The sequence below is a fragment of the Ursus maritimus genome, unplaced genomic scaffold (assembly GCF_017311325.1).
Source record: "Ursus maritimus isolate PB19 unplaced genomic scaffold, ASM1731132v1 scaffold_6, whole genome shotgun sequence".
In the NCBI taxonomy this organism is placed as follows: Eukaryota; Metazoa; Chordata; class Mammalia; order Carnivora; family Ursidae; genus Ursus; species Ursus maritimus.
In genome coordinates this window covers 37575153-37595280 of record NW_024426774.1, presented here as the reverse complement: position 1 = coordinate 37595280, position 20128 = coordinate 37575153, and the positions used below count along the sequence as shown (strand labels likewise).

At 40.2% G+C, this 20128-nt stretch overlaps 1 protein-coding gene across 4 annotated transcripts in view; it reads left to right on the top strand.

Moving 5' to 3' along the window:
• The window catches only part of RMND5A (required for meiotic nuclear division 5 homolog A), a 68245-nt gene that overhangs the window by 35140 nt on the left and 12977 nt on the right, over positions 1–20128 (top strand). For 3 of the 4 annotated variants that reach the window (XM_040623222.1, XM_040623221.1, XM_040623220.1), the window contains exons 3-5: positions 7557–7691; positions 9636–9736; positions 13834–13863. In XM_040623222.1, the coding sequence (XP_040479156.1) occupies positions 7557–7691; positions 9636–9736; positions 13834–13863 (266 nt within the window). The remainder of the gene's footprint in view (positions 1–7556; positions 7692–9635; positions 9737–13833; positions 13864–20128) is intronic. The other variant, XM_040623223.1, reaches the window with a different exon arrangement.

Here is a 20128-nt window from a genome sequence, read left to right as displayed (position 1 = left end):
GATCACAGCTTTGTAGTACAGCTCGAAATCTGGCATTGTGATGCTCTTTTCCTTTTTCAACAGTTCCTTGGATTCGGGGGCCTTTTCTGGTTCCCATACAAATTTAAGGAGACTGTTTGTTCCAGTTCTTTGAAAAATGTCCTTGGTATTTTGATCGGGATAGCATTGAAAGTGTAGATTGCTCTGGGTAGCATGGACATTTTAACTATGTTAATTCTTCCGATCCATGAGCATGGAATATCTTTCCATCTTTTTATGTCTTCCTCAATGTCTTTCAAGAGTGATTTATAGTTTCTAGAATATAGGATACTTCGTCTCTGGTTAAGTTAATTCCAAGGATAGCGTATGGTTTTTGGTTGCTATTGTAAATGGGATGGATTCCCTAATTTCTCTTTCTTCGGTCTCGTTATTCGTGTATAGAAATGCAACTGATTTCTGAGCATTTATTTTGTATCCTGCCACGTTACTGAATTGCTCTATAACTTCTAATAATTTGGGAGTGGATTCTTTTGGGTTTTCCATATGAGTATCATGTCATCTGCAAAGAGAGACATTGACTTCTTCTTTGCCAATTTGAATACCTTTGATCCCTTTTTGTCGTCTGATTGCTGTTACAAGGACTTCTAGTACTATGTTGAATAATAGTGGCGAGAGTGGGCATCCTTGTCGAGTTCCTGATCTTAAGGGAAGAGCTTCCAGCTTTTCTCCATTGAGAATAATATTTGCAGAGCTTTCTAGATGGCTTTGTGAGATTGAGAAATGTACCTTCTATTCCTACACTCTGAAGGGTTTTAATCAGGAAAGGATGCTGTATTTTGTCAAATGCTTTTCGCATCGATTGAGAGGATCATATGGTTCCTGAGTCTTTTCTTGTTGATATGATGTATCACGCTGATTGATTTAATATTGACCGCTTGCATCCCAGGTATGAATCCCATTGATCGTGATGGATAATCCTTTAATGTACTGTTGGATTCTTTAGCAAGTATCTTGTTGAGGATTTTGGCGTCCATATTCATTAGGGAAGTCGGTCGTAATTCTCCTTTTGAGGGGTCTTTGCCTGGTTTGGGGATCAAGGTAATATTGGCCTCATAGAATGAGTTGTGCTTTCCTTCTGTTTCTATTTTTGAAATAGCTTTTAGGAGAATAGGTATTATTTCTTCTTTGAATGTTTGGTAGAATTCCCCAGGAAAACCGTCCGGGCCTGGAGTTTTGTTATTTGGAAGGTTGTTTATCACTGACTCAATTTCTTCATAATTAATTGGCCTGTTTAAGAAATCAATTTCTTCCGGTTTCAATCTTGGTAGTTTATAGGTTTCCAGGAAGGTTCCATCTCTTCCAGATTGCTTAGGTTTATTGGCATATAGCTGTTGATAAAAATTTCTAATAATCTTCCAATTTCAATGGTGCTCGTCGTGACCTCTCCTTTTTCATTCATAATTTTAATAATCTGGGTCCTTTCTCTTTTCTTTTGGATAAGTCTTGCCAGTGGTCTGTCAATTTTATTGATTCTCTCAGAACCAGCTTCTAGTCCTGTTGATCTGCTCTACTGTACTTCTGGTTTCTGCTTCTTGATTTCAGCTCTAATTTTTGGTCAACTGCTTCCTCGTGCGTGGATTAGGCCTGTCCCTCTGTTGCTGTTCCAGCTTTCTTGAGGTGAGAATATAAAAACTGCATTTTAGATTTTTCTATTCTTTTGAGTGTGGCTTGGATGCTATGTATTTCCCCCTTAGGACTGCCTTTGCAGTATCCCATAGGTTTTGGACTGTTGTATTTTCATTCTCATTGGTCTCCATAAATTGTTTAATTTGATTTTTGATTTCCTGGTTTATACCGAGTCATTCCTGAGCAGGATGGTTCTTAGTCTCCAAGTGTTTGAGTTTCTTCAAAATTTTTCCTTGTGGTTGAGTTCCAATTTCAGAGCGTTGTGGTCTGAGAATATGCAGGGGATAATTTCAATCTTTTGAGTATCGGTTGAGACCTGTTTTGTGTCCCAGAACATGGTCTATTCTTGAGAATGTTCCATGGGCATTAGAATAGAATAGGTATTTTCTTTGGTTCTGGGGTGTAGTGTTCTATATATATCTATGAGGTCCAACTCGCATAGTATGGCATTCAAAGCCTTTGATTCTTTGCTTAGTTTTTGCCAGGGTGTTCTGTCTATTTCTGATAGTGGAGTGTTGAGGGTCCCCTACTATTAATGTATTTTCATTTATATGTCTCTTTATTCTGGATAAAGTTGGCTTGTGTATCTTCTGCTCCTGTTGGGGATTATATTTATAATTGTCATATCCACTTGTTGAATACTTCCCTTAAGAATAATATAGTGCCCTTCCTCGTCTCTAACTATAGTCTGTAGTTTAAAATCCAATTTATCTGATAGAGAATTGCTACCCCAGCTTTCTTTTGAGGACCATTTGCGTGAAAGATGGTACTCCATCCTTACTCTCAGTCTGAATGCATCTTTGGGTTTGAAATGAGTCTCTTGTAGACAGCAAATGGATGGGTCATTTCTTTTATAATCATGCAACCCTGTGGGCTTTATGGGATGGTTCAACCATTTACATTAAGACTGATTACTGAGAGATATGATTTTAATGTTGCCATATTGCCAGTAAATTCTTTTTGTGTTGGCTGTGACTTTCTGTTCTGTATCACTCTTGGGGCCTTTTTACTTTTATAGAACCCCCCCGTTATCTCCTGTAGGGCTGATTTGTAGTTACAAAATTGGTTAGTGACTGGCGATTCTGAAATGTCTTTATTTCTCCATCAATTCTGAATGACAGTCTTGCTGGATAAGGGATCCTTGGCTGCATGTTTTTCTCTGAAAGAGCTTAAATGACTCCCCAACCCTTTCTCTCATTCCAGGTCTGTGTAGACAGGTCTGACGTAATTTGATGCTTTGCCTTGGTACGGAGAAATTTCTTCTTGCCCTGGCGCTCAATACTGTATCCTTGCACTAATATTTGCGAAAGCACTATGACGTGACGTGGCGTGGGATTTGTCGTGGTTGAGCTTGGGAGGGGTCCTCTCTCTGCCTCTTGACGCGAATGTTTGTTTCCTTGGTAGATTAGGGAAGTTTTTCAGCTACAATTTGTTCAAATATCTCTTCTAGACCTCTGTTTTTCTCCTTACCCCACTCGGGATGCCCGATGATTCTAACATTGGATGCGTTTCATTGAGTCAGTAATCTCCATAACCCTACATTCGTGGGCATGGATTTTTTTTTAAGACCATCTTCTATTTTCATTTTTTCCTCTATTAACCCATCCTCCAATTCACTAACTCCGTTCCTCTGCTTCTGTGGACCCTGGCTGTGTCAGAGCTCTCTAGTTTTGCTCATTTGGCTCATAAATTTTTAATTCTGTCAGATTCGGCCTCATTTCTGTCCTTAGGATTCTATATTCTCAGTAACCTTTTCGTTTACTTTTCACCTCTACTCATCATTTTGACCATCTAGTTATCGATTCCATTTCTTGATAATTTGGTTACATCCATATCATTATTTCTGTGGCAGAGGCCACGTCTCACTGTCTTTCTTTGCTGGGGGGGCTTCTCCTTCTTGTCATTCTGATGAAGAGAGGTTGCGGGGTTTCCAGAGCCCAAATTATTGACTGGGTCCCAGGCAGTGCCTTGTTTTATAGGGATCTTAGGGATGTGGGCTTCTTCTTTAAAATTTTATTTATTTATGTGTAGCCAACCATTGAGAGAGGGAACAGAAGCAGGGGAGTGAGAGAGGAAGAAGCAGGCTCCCAGCGGAGGAGCCCGATGAGGGACTCCTTTCGCAGGCTCGGGATCACGCCTGAAGCCGAGGCAGGCGCTCAGTGACTGCGCCACCCGGGCGCTCCGGTTGGGGCTTTGATTTTCAGCCTGCCTTCTGTGTTCTGGGGAGGGGCCTGCAGCGCCGATACTCCGGCACGCTGTTTTGGGTAGAGTCTCCGCGTCCCCTGCGGGGATGGGGATGGGCACTCCCGAGGCGACATTTCCAGGCTTTTGTTCTCTGGCGGCTTTCCCTGGCGGTTTGCTGTGACTCTTCTGAGGGTCGAACAGCGCGCTTCATGAAGCCTCAGCTAATCACAGTGGAGAGGGGTTGCGCGTTCTACTAATGTTCCCAGCGCTTCTATTGTTTCTGTTGGTGCTGCTCAACCCCTCAGCGTCCGGGATGTGCGCCCACACGGCGTCCCTGCCCTCACTTCCAGGGCCGGCGTCTCTATCCTTTGTGTTTCACTGCCGCCAGCCCCAGCCGCGCGAGCTCCGGATCTCCCAGTCTCAGTCTGGATCCAGTGGCGCACCGGGATTCCGGTGTCTCGCGAGATGCCTGGTGGCGCGGCACCCGACTCCGCCGGTCAGTCTGCTGTTTGCGGGTGCCGACCGTGAGCCCGCCCGCTCTCCCGTGCAAGTGGCTACCGCTTCCGGCACCGACGGCGGCTCCCTCCCCTTCCGTTTATCTTCGATATCTGTGCACGGTTTCATGGCTCCCCGCTTCGTACCTCAATACTCAGCGCTGGAGATGTTCATTTGTAGAGATCCAGATGCGTCTTCCTGCGTCTCAGGCTGGTTCCGTGGGTGTTTAGGCTGGTCTGGTACCTATCCAGCTCGACTCGGAGGACCGGCTGAAAACGGTGTCTCCTACTCCTCCGCCATCTTAACTCCCTCTGTTGTTGGCTTTTGAAGATAGAGGGGGCCATGAGCTAGGGAATGTGAGTGGCTTCTAGAAGCTGAGAACAACCCCTACAGCCAGTTAGGAAACAAGGACCCTGATCTTAAAACTGCATGGAACTGCGTTCTGCAACAACCTGAACGAGCCTGGAAGCAGATCTTGTATTCTCCAGATAAGAGCCTAGGTCACTGATATCTTGATTTTAACTTTGTGGGACCTGGAGCAGAGAAAATGTGTGAGTCTGTTGGACTTCTGATCTGTCAAGCTGTGAGATAATAAAATTGTGTTGATTTAAGTTGCAATAGAAAACTAATGTACCATCAGACTGCCTTGAGCTAGAGGTGCAAGAAAATGGAGGGGGGGGAAACATGTGATTTCCCTTCCTCTCTGGGTGGTAGGAGAAACCCATTCCTGTTTCTCATGCAAGTACTAGAGGGCTTCTCCTGGAACTCTGTGTCCACATTCTGGGTACCTGGTTCTGTGTTTTGGCTGTATTGTATCTGGGCTGAGAGGTTTTGGAGGGAGAAAAGTAGTAAACTCACCACTAGTTCTGTGAGCCTCTTCCCAATCCACTTACTACTATAGATGGTTCCCAACACAGAATGATTCGACTTACGATTTTTTTACTTCATGGTGGTGTGAAAGTGATATGCATTTGGTAGAAACTCTACTTGGAATTTTGAGTTTTGATCTTTTCCAGGGCTGGCAATGCTATGCAGTATGTTACTCTTGTGAATGCTGGGCAGCGGCAGTGAGCTGCAGCTCCCGGTCAGCCACGCGATCACGAGGGTGAACAACCAATGCACTCACAGCCGTTTTATACTCGAATCACCGTTCTGGTTTTCACTTTCATTACAGTATTGAATAAATTACATGAGATATTCAGTACTTTGTTATAAAATAGGCTTGGTGGTAGGTGATTTTGCCCAACTGTAGGCTAATGTAAGCATTCTGAGCATGTTTAAGATAGGCTTGGCTAAGCTATGATGTTTGGTAGATTAGGTGTATTAAATGCATTTTCACTTTACATTATTTTCAACTTATGATGGGTTTATCAGGATGTAACCCCGTCATCAGTGGAGGAAGATCTATAGTTAACCTTTTAGTGTCCTCAAATGGCTGCTGCCTTCATTCTGTCCTGATTTTATATCTGCATTCAGTGGACAGGGTGGAATGTGCTTACATGGTCTTATCCAGAATTGGAACTCTTAACATGTGCTTTAAAAAAAATCTTTTTGTTTATTATAAAAGGAATATTTGCTCTTTGTGTGGAGCAAATATTCTTTTATAATAAACTAAAAGTTTTTTTAAAAGTGATAATCTCTGCTAATACTTAATTCTTTTGGATTTTTTCCTAAGCATTTGCAAGTATTCCTTTTTTAAAAAACAAAAACGGGGTCATAATTTTGTAAAACTTGCTTTTTTCACTCAAGTGTCATGGCCATTTTTCCATGTTAGTAGATGCATAGTCATGAACCTCACTTTTTCGTTATGAATAGTAATACTAGAATAGTAGCAACCAACTTTTCATTTAACCAATAAGGGAGCATATTAATTTGCGAGGGCTGCTACGACAAAATGCTACAGACTGGGTGGCTTAAACAGACCTTTATTTTTCCACATTTCTGGAGACGAGAAGTTCAAGATCCTAGTGCTGGCAGGGTTGGTTTCTTCTGAGGCTTGTCTTCTTGGCTGGTAGATAGCCGTCTTCTCCTGGTCTTCACGTGGTGTCTTAGTCTGTTTGAACTGCCAAAACAAAATACCACAGACCAGGCTGTTTAAACAACAGAAGCTTATTTTTCTCACAGTTCTGGAGACTGGGAAGTCCAAGATCAAGGTGCTGGCCAATTCATTTCCTATTGAGGGCGGACAGCCTCCTTCCTGGCTTATAGATGACTGGCTTCTCACTGTGTCCTCACAGGGTGGAGAGACAGAGAACACTTTGGTATTTTCCCCTTGTCTTATAAGAGCACCAGCGCTATTGGATTAGGGCCCCACCTTTATGACTTCATTAAACCTTTATCTCCTCCTCACAGACCGTCCCCAGATACAGCCACATTGGTGGTCAGGGCTTCAATGTACGAATTTGGGAGGGGTGGGGACTGGTTACACACAGACATTCAGTCCATAACACATGGGTCTTTCCTCTCTATTTACCTGTGTCCTAATTTCCTCTTTTTATAAAGATATCAGCCCTGTTGGATTAGGGCCCACCATAATGACATCATCTTAATTTAATGAGGTGCTAGGAATTAGGACTTCAACGTGGGAATTGTAAGAAGATGCAGCCCATAATAGAAAGGTACTGTTATTTTCTCCATGTAAGATAAGGACGCTAAGGCTCAAAGACCTTGACTGATTGGGCCAAGATCACACAGCTAGTAAAAGAACCAGGATTCAGACCCAGGTAGATTGGCCTCAGAGCCTGCTCTCTTAATTACCTGGCCATTCTCCCAACCCCTACCTTGGCACAGCAGTTGTTGGGCTGTGCCATGATTAATTCTATGTTGGGCATATGGGTTTTCTCTTTTTTCCAATTTAGACAATGCTGCTTTGAATATGTTTTTATAGGTAGCACTGTACACCTGAAAATGCTATATTGCGTAGAAATCAGTTTATTCACAGAAATGATTGAATGTATGTATTTTCCCAAAATACCCTCTTGAAAATGTACTTATTTCTCTTCTAGCAGTAATCAGTCAATGAGAGTGACAAGTTTTAGGAAGGAGCAGGAGCAGTGAGAAACGACTTCCTTTCATAGGCTGCAGTTGATTTGAATTGGATCCTTACTATGGATATTTGAATGAAATGAAGGACACTCNNNNTGTTAGGTGGGGTGAAAATCATGTAAAGTGAAAAATCCTAGTCAATTCACGATTCGTTTTCTTTTTTCCAGAATTTTGATTCTGACATCAGCAGTGTGGGAATAGATGGCTGCTGGCAGGCGGACAGTCAGAGGCTTCTCAATGAGGTGATGGTGGAGCACTTCTTCCGACAAGGAATGCTGGATGTAGCTGAAGAGCTCTGCCAGGTAACAGTGTGCCTGCTAACAGTGTGCCGGTGTGTGAGGAGATGAAACAGAAACGAGAGGGCTCCTTGGAGTTTTTGAACCTTCTTCTGGCCGTGGATAGATCTTTAATATTTTTTTTATTGTATTATGTTAGTCACCATATAGTACGTCCCTGGTTTTTGATGTAAAGTTCGATGCTTCATTAGTTGTGTATAACACCCAGTGCTCCATGCAACACGTGCCCTCCTCACTACCCATCACCAGTCCATCCCATTCCCCCACTCCCTCCCCTCTGAAGCCCTCAGTTTGTTTCTCAGAGTCCACAGTCTCTCATGCTTCATTCCCCCTTCTGATTACCCCCCTTTATCTCTTTCTTCTCCTACCGATCTTCCTAGTTCTTACGTTCCACAGATGAGAGAAACCATATGATAATTGTCTTTCTCTGCTTGACTTATTTCACTTAGCATTATCTCCTCCAGTGCCGTCCATGTTGCAGCAAATGTTGAGAAATCGTTCTTTTTGATGGGTTTTTAATATTTTAAGTGTCAGGGCTGGCCTCATTTTACTAGGAGTTTTTTTGTGTGTGTGTGAAAACTACAGTCCTAGAACTTCTTATTGAGTTGTTTTTTCCTTATCCCTGCCCCATCACATTGGTCCCAGGTCATCAACCAAGGGGTCAAAAGTGCTGCTATCTCCATTTCCTCTTTTAATAGGGAAGGTAGGATAGCGGAGAAGAAGAATCTGGCACAACTTGTAGCGTTTTGTTTATCAAATGAGTTTAAAGCTAAAATTTACTTTTGGTGAGCAGCTTTTGTCTTTTATTGCTAGTAGACATGAGCTTAGGGATCTCAGAATAGTTTACCAGTATCAGTATCACCTAATCGTAATGGTGGCAGCTGCCATGTATTGAGTCCACAAGCCAACCCCCTGCCTTTATTCCTCACCGCAATCCTGTGAGGTAGAAATTGCTTCCATTCTACAGCTAAGGAAGCTGAGGTCTGGAGAAGTGGCTTGCCCGAGGCCATACAGGTTCCTTAGTGAAGAAACTAGGATTCAGTCCCAAATTCACATCTTCAAACTCTGTTCTGAGCCACCATGTGCTATTGTATTTTCTGTTTAGAAAAATGAAGGACTACAAAGATTAAATAGTCTAAAGCCAGTCTGTAAACCAAATCTCTAAGCCTTTTCTATTTTATTGTATTGTATTTTATTTTTTTTTTAAGATTTTATTTTTTGGTAATCTCTACACCCAATGTGGGTCTCAAACTCAAAACCCCAAGATCAAGAATTGTATACTCTACCTACTGAACCAGCCATTCACCCCTTCTATTTTAAACAATAGAGAAAAATAGTAACTGAGGTTTTTCCCTGTACCTTATGGGAATTTTGTGTGTGACCATATAAATTTCCTAAAGGGAGTTATGTCATTTAGGATTAAGCTTATTTATAAGTAACATAAGACCCAAAATACCAGTGGCTTTTAAAAAAAATGAAGTTTTTTTCTCTTGCACAGAAATAGGAGTTGGTAAGCCATCCACAGCATATATAGGAGCTGTGCTCCATGAAGGTTTTAGGGACCTAGTCTTTTTGTAGCTCTGCTGTTTCTAAGGTGTCCCTTGTCCTGTGGTCCAGGATAACAGCCAGAACTCTAGCTGCAGCTTTTGGTGTTCCAGCAAAGAGTACATGTTATGTTTCACTGGCCAGAACTTATGTCTTACAAAGTCATACCCAGCTTTATGCCATACATAACTGTATGTACTCGGCTCTGTATGGAATACATAGGAATTCTACTACTATTGGAAAGAATGATAGTAGGGCTCAGTCATCAGTCTGTACCATATAAATACATGTTAAAAAATTATTTTTAATGGCTTGCCCCATATTTTATAATTTAGAATATGTTTTTACCATATCTCTTTACCTGATTACTGCTAACAAAAGTTTGTTCTTTTTTTTTTTTTTCAGGAATCTGGTCTTTCTGTAGACCCAAGTCAGAAAGAACCGTTTGTGGAGTTAAATCGAATTTTAGAAGCATTAAAAGTCAGAGTTCTGAGACCTGCTCTGGAGTAAGTTTCTGTGTTTGTTTTCTTTTGAATACTTGGGGAGAGCTCTCTATAAGGAAACCTAAGTAGAAAGCACATTTGAGATTTTCATATCTATATATATACATATATCTATACATCTCACCTGGGGTAGACTTCAGAGAAAGCAAGGAAGAATTATTTTCTTTCTTTTAACTAAGTAAGAATGGGGGGTGTACAAATAGGAGAAAATGGTTTGAGCTTTCTTTGCTTATCAATTGATCTGAATTCGCAAGAGGGAAAAAGGATTTCCTATATCCAAGCTATTCCACTACTTTAGACTAGCATTATAACTGAAGTACTATTGTTTGGGTGGTCTGAGTTTGATATTGGAACTTCCATACTGTTGTGTGGGGTTCTGTGCTAGCATTCTAAAAAAAGCCAACTTAATTGATTATTGGAACTAAATGGTGTGCATGAAGACTGCAGATATTGTTATGAAGGAGTTCTGTGCTAATTACCACTGTAAAATGTAATGATTCACTGTGAACTTGTCTTTGATACAAATTACCTTGAATTACTGAGTAAGCTGTGATGAATAATACCCTAGAGCAGGATCAGCAAAGTTTTTTGTAAAGGGCCAGAGTAAATATTTTAGGTTTTGCAAGCCACATAAGGTCTCTGTCGCATATTCTTCTTCGATTTATTTTAAAAACCTTTAAAAATGTAAAAAACAAGCAAGCAAGCAAAAAACCCATCTTGGCCATCTGGTGTACAAAATGGACAGCAAGCCATATTTGGACCTTGGCCATAATTTGCTGACCCCTGTCTGAGAATTTTTTAATGTGAGGATTACCAGGTTTAAAAAAGAAAAGCCCATAAAATAAAGGAAAGAACCTAGATGATAGAAGCAGTGATACGGGTGTGAGGTTCTAGCCATAGAATTCTGGTATTTTAAAATTGGAAGTATTTGAGATCATTGTTTTCAGAAAAAAAATAACTGGGAAGATTCTTGTAAAATGCACCAGTTTTTCTTCCTTTAACCCATTTAATTCTTCATAGTTTTGTTTCTGATCATTTATCAGGTCTTAAAAAATTTTCAGAGTTCTGAAACTAGCTCAGATGAACATGTGGAGAGAGATTCCTGTGTAAGTTTATAAATGATAAATTCCTGTATAAATTATAATTATGAGGTAGGTAGGTACTGTATCTTTAAAAGATGTCAAATAGTACTATTGTGTATGGTGCACATTACCTTTACAGTTTTTTTAATTTTTTTTTTTTTTTTTTTTTTTTTTTTTTTTTTTTAGCAGATGTTAGATTTTGACACAGTTGGGAGATTAAATTCTGCCAAGTACCACTGATCGCTCTTAAACAGAATATGGCAACCACTGTTCTGTCTACTTTCGTATTTCACCTACATGATTAAACGTCTATAGAGAAGAATGAGGGGGCCTAAACAGAGAAATGAATGGGTTTCCCAGTTGTTTTATAGTGATTTGGAAATAATATTTGAGCTGTTCAAGGTAATAGTAATCCATTAATTTCTCAGGCTTCTCATCAGACTTTCATTGAGTGTACAGAGAAATGAATGGGTTTCCCAGTTGTTTTATAGTGATTTGGAAATAATGTTTGAGCTGTTCAAGGTAATAGTAATCCATTAATTTCTCAGGCTTCTCATCAGACTTTATTGAGTGCTTACTGTGTGCCAGAGACTGTGGTGAGCGGTTAGATCCCCTCCGCTCTCAAAGTGCTCAAGGCTTTTTCCTTTAGGAATGAAGAAAATTTATAACACCCTTTTCACTTTGTGCTTTTTCTGTTAGATCTGTTTCTTACTGATAACTATATCATATATATCAATTTTTTCTATAAATGTTTTCCGTTATTTGGAGCCTCAAACAGTGCTTCTCAGGCAAAGGGAGGGTTCATTCTGTCCACTTGGTAGTAACAGTGGAAATTACTACACAGTGAAAATTTTTTTCAAAACTTCACTCTTCTGGGAATATTGCCATATTAAATAGTATCAGCATAGGGGAATGTAGCGGCAATTATAGTTAACTCTTCTTGAGTGCTTATTATATACCTAGCATTGTTCTTAGCATTTTACGTGTATTAACTTATTCAATCCTCATAAATAACCCTATGAAATAAGTACTCGTTTTATAGAGGAGGAATCACGGCCTGGAAGTGCTTTGTGGAAGAAAAGGATATTGAGTCAAAAGGTCACATGAGAAACGCTTCACGTGATGTCCCCCAAAATACGCTTCTTCAAGAGACTCACTTTAGCACATTCCAGGAGCCATCAACAATCCTAAAGAAACTCATTTAACTTTGCCAAACTCTTGTTTCCATGTATATTTGATCAAAGAGTCCTTGTTCTTTTCCCCATCCCCGCAAAACACTAAAACCCACAAAATTGAGTTCTACAGAACAGAAATTTTGAAATGATAGTTTAATAGAGATGTCTGTTACAGCAACTCAGACTTTTCCAGTTCTTGCCTATTACTGGTAAATACAAAGCAGGTATTTCCTCAGCATCCTTTGTGTGCAAGGTGCAGAGAATTTACTTCATTCAGCTTGTAGTAAAAGTTGAAAAATATGGGACATGAGTTTGGAGAATTGTGGTTCAGGTACAAGGCAGAGAGTATCTTTCGGTCATGTGGCAGCTTCTGTTTGCACCTGCTGGGAGGCAGTGTCCTGGAACCCCCATGAGGGGCTGCAGCCAGTCCTCCAGGCAGGCGAGGCAGTTGAGGGGGCAGAGGCCAACCACAGAAATTAGTATGAATAGAAGCCATGGAAGGAGCTTTGGAGAGCATTAGCTATCATTTACAAATAATGAACAATGGAAAGAAGGCAGAAAAGAATGGTGCTATGACAGAGAGAAGTGGCAAAACAGCTAATTATATACACAGATCTAGTTAGGACACAGCCTACTCTTTTGTTCCTGCCCCTTATATTTCTGAGTTTGTGTACAGATTTTTCTTCTCATCCAGATTGCTTTATCTATTTTTTAAGTTCTTCTTGGCACCTAACGTGGTACTTACTTAGATAGCTTATTCCATACTTCAGTAAATGGTGGAATAGTTTGAAGGAGAACTTTGAACAGACATGACCCTCTCCTTCATGTGGGTAGATAGAGGTAAAGCCAAAAGTAACTCGTGTCAGCGAGAGAATAATAGTAACTTAATACAAAGAGATGGAGAAATACTAGAAGAATAGAAACTGTCCTTGTAGGTATGTGCCAGTTACTGACACTTTGAAAGTGCTATCTTCAGGAGAAACCAGTTGGTTGCCTTTCTAAGGGTGTTTCAAAGAGTAGTATTACCTTGGTGGATTTGCCACAGCCTAGGGTCTGACTTTACAACCTTGCAGACTTGGAAACCTGGTTTTTCAACACTGAGATGCAGGCCCAGGGGCCTCCTAGCACTCCTTTAGAAGAATTTGCGGTTCTGTTTGGAAAGCCTCAGTAGAATGCTATGAGGGAACAGAAGGTGACCGAATGGTTATGAGAAAGAGAGAGAGTGAAGTTAAACGAATTTTTCACAGAAGAGAGAGAAAGATTTTGTTAGTTTAGACCACAGAAGGATTTTAGATTGGACGGGCCAGGAACAGTATCAGGCAGGCTGTTGAAAAGTGAGAGGACTCCCATCTCCAAGCCTAGTGATTAGGTGGGGCTAGAAATAAAAACCACGAGGGACGTGGGATGAGCTTGCCATTGTGGTCTTTGTGGTGTGAATGGTGGATCTTAGGAGAAGAAAATGCTTGCCAGACTGAAGAGAAATTGTAGTATCAGTGAAGAAAACACAGTTTCTACATGGCGAAAGGTTTTAGAAAATGAAAATGAAGGGAGCAATCTGCAGTGCCTGATCAGAGAGCCTTGACTACCACTGGAAATGAAGGTGACAGTGATCAAGCAGTTTCTGGTGTCTGTTTTCTTGTTTTTAGTTTTGGCTTCCTATAGGTGGGCAGTCTTGCTGATTCAGGTATATTTTTTTTAATAGCCACATAGAACCACAGAAGAAGGAAGGCTCTGATAGATAGGCCATTGGAAAAAAAGAAAGTTTGAACAAGTTGGATTTTTTTCCAGAGCTTGAATTTTTATTTTTATTTTTGTTCATTTTGTTTTATTTTGTTTTGTTCAGGGTGGTTCTGATTCTGAAAAGGCAGAAGAGGTAAGTTAAGGGATACATTTTTAACTCCTTGGGCCCATGCACTAAGTCTGGTGGAGAAGGAGCTACTCTACTTAAAAGAAGCTAATTGAAAATAGAGGTACCCAGTGGAAAGGATACAGAAGATAGTGTAGTGGGCTATAAAGGCCAAAAGGGAAGAAATACTTAGGGTGGTAACATCATTTTCTGTTATCTGTTTTCTGTTTGTTGCTCCACAAAGTTTATATGTAGTTCCAGCACAGTAGGTATTCTTCAGGAGGAAGAGTAGACTTGACCGTCTCTTATTTGGGTATATCCTCACCAAGTACTTGAGCATGTTGGAAATGAATGGGGTGAACCATGACTATAGAGGAACTGGGAATCTTCTTAAAAAGAAGGACAAAACTGAAACAAACTGTCCTTGAGATTAAGTGTTTAAAAGAATAAGGAGCTAAACTAGGCCAGGAATGGGAACCAAGAAGAAAAACTCTGGAGTTTATGTTTATAAAATGCTGATCTCTTCTTTAGGTTGATTTAGGTTGTAAAATCTTTTGGGTTTGTGGTAGGAAATTAGCAATAAATAAAACATGTCATATTTAAGTACCTTTTTTTTTCTTAATGATTTTCTTTTAGAGAGTGTGAGTCGGGGGGAGGGGCAGAGGGAGAGAGAGAATCCCAAGTCAGCTCTGCACCCAGCATAGAGCCTGAAGCGGGGCTCGATCCCACAACCCTGAGATCATGACGTGAGCCTATACCAAGAATCGGATACTTAACCGACTGAGCCACCCAGACGCTCCATATTTAAGTACTTAAAAAAAAAAAAACTAATCTGTAGAATTGTGCTGTCCTGTATAGTGGCCACTTGCCACGTGTAGCTGTCGGGCCCTCTTACCAGACGCTGCATTACTGAGAGGCTCAAGTTAAAAATGGCGTGTGTCGTTCTCTTAAGTAGATCCAAATGTGTAATACTGTAGTTTGTGTTGTTTTTAAAATACCATGTAAGAAGGACAAAGATTCACACCGGTTCTGAGGTGAGTAAAATGTTTGTAGTCCCAGTGCTGGACTCAATCCATACCTGAGAAACTGCCATTTGAAAATATCTCAGAAATGAAATGTTAGCCATTCTTTTTGGTCTCTAAAGCAAAGTTACAGCATTCTAACTCTTTTGGCTGGACTTTGATTTTTGTCATTTCTGCCATTCTCTGAATTTTTTAAGTACTTTACTTGGTCACCAGTAATATTCATCCAAGTCCACACCTGTGGAGTAAAGAAACATCCTTCATTTCCCAGAATTTCAGCTTTTACCCCCCCAAGAACATACCCCGGAAGGAGACCAGAAAAATAATATATTTGTAAGCCTTTAAAAATGCAGCGAAAGGTTGTAGTGGAGTGTCTGTGCGAATTGGCAAGAGGTATTTTTATTTCATTATTACCAGAAATAGACACCGACCCAGATTGGCAAAATTATGAGAGGAGAGGGGTAAATAGATGAGGCTGTCAGCTAGGTTCCTGCGGGACAACAGCTAACTGTGGAGGTGGGATCTTGTTTTAATTATTTTTGGAATAACATGGAAATTCTAAATATGGAGCTAACAATGTGCCAAGTCTTTTCAGAGGCCTGGCAGTTAGGATAATTAATGCTTAATGCTTTGTGGGATAATTGTGTGGATGTGGGTTGCTTCTAACTTAGTCACCTAAGTCAGTAGTATTGTTTTGAGGTCTTTTTATGGAAGAGGCACAAAAGATCTCTTTATCAGAGAATGCAATGGCAGCGAACAGTGATAATTGTGACATCAGTGACCTTACTGGTGCCTTGCGGTGGGGGGCTGTTCTCCTACAGTGTTTGTTTAAACAAGGAATAGTTCTAAAGCTGACAGCGCTATCATGGCCCACATTGGACACATTCGAGATTTGGGAGCAGGATTTAAAAAAAACAACGAAAAACAGTGAAATTGTAATTTAATAGAATAGTTAGCTTTTTGGTTGTGGTATCATGGTAGTTGTTTTCTTTTTAAAATTTAAAATCGAAAGTTTTCTGCTAGAAATGCCATTGAGAATACAGCACTCTGTTCCTTAATATTTCCACTGGTTTTTTATGTGTCTTGGGTCATGCGTCTTCTGTTGCTTATAGACAGTTAAGTTTTGGGGGCCAATTATATTTCATGCTTTTGTAGTTTCCTATGCTTCGTAGTATTTGGATTTGGTTATTACTAGGTTAATTAAGGCTGTGATTGTCTTCTACCCTTTATTCCTGCTCAGCAAATCAATTACCCAAATATTCAGTGTGAACTTCTAGCTACGAAAACTTGACAAGTTTTGGGACGCCTGGGTGGCTCCGTTGGTTGTGTCTGCCTTCAGCTCAGGTCATGATCCCAGGGTCCTGGAATCGAGACCCACATCGGGCTCCTTGCTCAGCGAGGAGCCTTCTTCTCCCTCTGCCTGCCGCTCCTCCTGCTTGTGCTCTCTCTCTCCCTCCCTCCCTCTCTGTCAAATAAATAAATAAATACATACATACATACATACATACATACCTTGACAGTTTTTGAAGAGTATTAAATGATACATGCGTGTCATTGTATTCCCACACAGTTGGTGCTATAAAAATCAAAACAGCACTGAGTGTTACATGGAAGTGCCCAGATAACTCTTGTTTTTTAAGTATAATTTTCTTATTAAAAATAATGACTTTAAAGAACCATTAGAGTTCATCCATTCAGTAAATACAAATTAAGAAGCTTATTATTGAGTATCTGTTTGTGCCTCTCTCTCTGTGCTCAGTGCTTTAACTCGCCCCCTCATTTGATTCCCACAGCCCTTTGAGGTTACCCCCAGTTTACAGTAAGGAAACAGATTTTAGAGAATTGCATAACAGATTGCCCAAATTCACACTGCAGAGCTAAGATTGAAGTCCATGCGTAGTAGACTCTACTAACCTGTACCCTTTATCAGTATTCCCCCTTCAAAGTAAGGGGGTGTGCCAAGATGAGCAAGACAGAGTTCCTGCCATATGAAAGACCACAAACTGTTCTACCAAATAGATTGTGACATGAGCCTGTGAGAAGTTCAGATAAAGGACATCTAGAGTTCTGTGGATGGAGAGATTATTTAGGAAAGTTATAGAAAATGGGGTAATTGAGCCTGGGCCTTGAGGTTTTCAACTTTTTTCTCATCTGCTCACTTTCTGTTTGATTTTACTTTTGTAAAAATTAACCAGCACCTACGTTGGGAGGTAGGATCATAGCTTCTAATGTCATAAAGCAAATAGGTCTCCTATCTAGACCAGCTTTAATTCACCTGGACATGTCACTCGATGTTAACGAAAGTTGCTAGATCAGGTTATCTGAATATGTTTGTGTGTTTTTCTTGGCCTGCACCTCTATCTCCATTCTATTCTCAGCATGGCTATTTTCCTCCTTTCATTCTTCACACCACATGACAAACGCCTCTAGTTCATCCTGTTGGCCAACCATTGCTTTCTCCCTCGACACCCACCCCTATGTTGCATAACTTCCCCTCCTGGCATAAACCTCTTGGTTTTCCATCTGAGCTCTCTTCCTCTCAGAAAAGAAAAGTGGAGGGACAGGATCTTGGTGAGAATTTTCTTTCTAATTCTCGAAGAGTTGTGCCATAGACAGTGTGGACTTGCTCAGGTCCTCAGACGTTGCATCTGTCCCCATTGTGCCACTTTGGGCCTTCCTGGTGTCTATATACAGTAACCTTCTCCCTGTGAGATGTTCTTTCTCCCCTCTCTGTCTTCTCTATTGAGCCTATGGGCTGTCTTCTCTGTACAATTTCAGTATGCCCAGATTGCATTTACCACTGTTGAGGTAAATAATACCAGTTCCCCCCAACAACAAGGTTCAGATCTCAGTTACCACAGCATATTAACTGTAAGTAATTGCATAGACTGCGAAGTGTCCTCCCAGCTCTTCGGCCCACGGTGACTACGTACATAACAGATGTGCATCATGATCACAGCCGACCACACCACTTTTCTCCAGGTCTGTCAGTGACTGGTCACTGCACATCTGTTACCCTCGCGTAGCAAGTGTGTATTTGTCTTGCTGCTGTCTGCTCATCTCCTAGAGGTGAACCCACAACATGTTACAGAAATGGATAGTTGAAAGAGGAGCTTGGTCAACAAAGGTGAATTGCTAGAAGTGAAACTGAATGTGATTGGAAAGGTTTGAAAAATGACAATGGCAGGGTGAAACTAGGATGAGACGTCGGCCTACATGAAGTTATGATACAAGCCATACTGAAAAAGCCCAATGAATATAAAAACCAAGGTAGAGGTACTTTGACATCTTTTAATTTAAATTGTATGAGGAACAGAAAGCTGCCTATGGTTTAAATGGAGCATTTACTTGTAGTTCAGTTTGAAGATTAAGGAAAAAAAAAAGCCTCCATCAGTTTGGCTAGCATTCAGGTTGTGTTGAAGTTAGTTGCTTCCTTGAAAGAAAACCTTGATTACAAGGATGTTGAAGAACTTCATTGCCAGTCAAAGATGGTTTCATCAATTCAGAAGTCATGATGAATTGACTAATGTTGAGCTCTCTGGGGAGGCTGCTAGTGTGGATAAAAATGCTGCTGTGAAATTTGTACTCAGATTCCAAAGATGAGTTAAGGCAGGTGGTCTGATTTTCAAGGAAGGCAACCATCAAGAACTTAACAGAAGATACAGGATCGTGAAGTGATCATGAAGGATATAAGGGATAGATGAACTCGCTTATAGGAGACAACACAAGAGCGTGAATTTAAAACCCATGTTTACCTGGCCAGTTAATTGTGGCCAAGGAATTAGCGTCAGGAAAATACAAATGTGGGTACCTGGGGGTACAGTCTTGGAGTATGAGGGAGAGGTGCCATAGGGCAAGGTTTTCATTTTAGTCCTTAAATGTGCTTACATGTTTGAGGGCAGTTTAGAAAATAACATTTTGCCAGAAAGGGAGAAGCTTAGAAATGGTTAATCTAATCCCTTGCTTTGTGAGATTTAGGCTTAATATAATATTCAGAAGTTAAATGAAGATAATACACTGTTTAAGGATAGAATGTCAAGAAATATGATTTAAGAAACACGTGATAACTTATATTCTTTGAATTTGGATTTTCCATTCTCCCCATACCCCTCCAACTCCTTTTTGTAATGGAATATCTATTTACGGTCAGGAACTAGCAATGTTAGTTTTTTCTGATTATTTTGTGGCCTTGTTTATAGCTAAATTTGAAGGTGGGTAAAAAGAAGTGGTAAATTAGGAACTACATTGTCTAGGTAAATACTTCTCCAAGGTATTTATTATTAAATGGGTTACATATATTTAGAGTTTGCAGAGCTTAAATTCATAATTCATGGCTTGAATTACTTTTAGGAAATGTAATTTGCAATTACTCTGTAAGCACTTTGATGAAAAAAGGAAGTTAAATTCTGTTTACTTTTACATTCGCTTAAAAAGTTATTACCTTCCCAACTATAAAAGTAATATATGTTCATTATAGAAAATTTATAATTATAACTTATAGAAAAGTTAACTGCCATTAGCTACTACTTGGTGGTGTGTCCTCCCATTGTTTGTAGCCTCCTGGTGCTGCTCTGATAGTTGGTGCCCTGTTCTGGGTTGTCATAGCCCATGCCACAGCAGTTGGTACATAATGTGTGCAATCCAGCTTCTCTGCAGTCATTACTGTTATAAAAATTCTGGCAACTGGAAGTTAATTTTTTCTACCTATCACAACTTTTCCCCCCTGTACTACTATATCCTGAACATCTGCCTGGGAAGATGAAATAGATTTTTTTCCTTTGTGAATTGCCTACTTAAGAACTTTGCCCTTTCTCTGCTGGCTTTCTTTATTAAAATTTGTAGTTACTTTCTATTAGCTCCCTTCTTTGACTCTACAAACTCTTACACATATACCTCATATCAGAAGCAGAAAAAAGAAAAAGCTTGCTGCCTTTCCTTACTTGTTAGTAGGAAAACATACTCATGCTTTTATGAGCGAGAGGGTGCAGGATAAACCTTTGGTAAGTAACTTGATTTAAATGTACTCCTTGCCCCAAGTGTCTATCAATAGATGAAAGGATAAAGGAGATGTGGTATATATTCATAGTGGAATATTATTCAGCCATAAAAAATAGTGAATGAAATCTTGTCATTTGCAACGACATAGATGGAGCTAGAGGGTATAATGCTAAGTGAAGTAAGTCAGTCAGAGAAAGACAAATACCATGTGTTTTCACTGATGTGGAATTTAAGAAAATAGGCAAAGGAAAAAAGAGAGATAAACCAAAAAA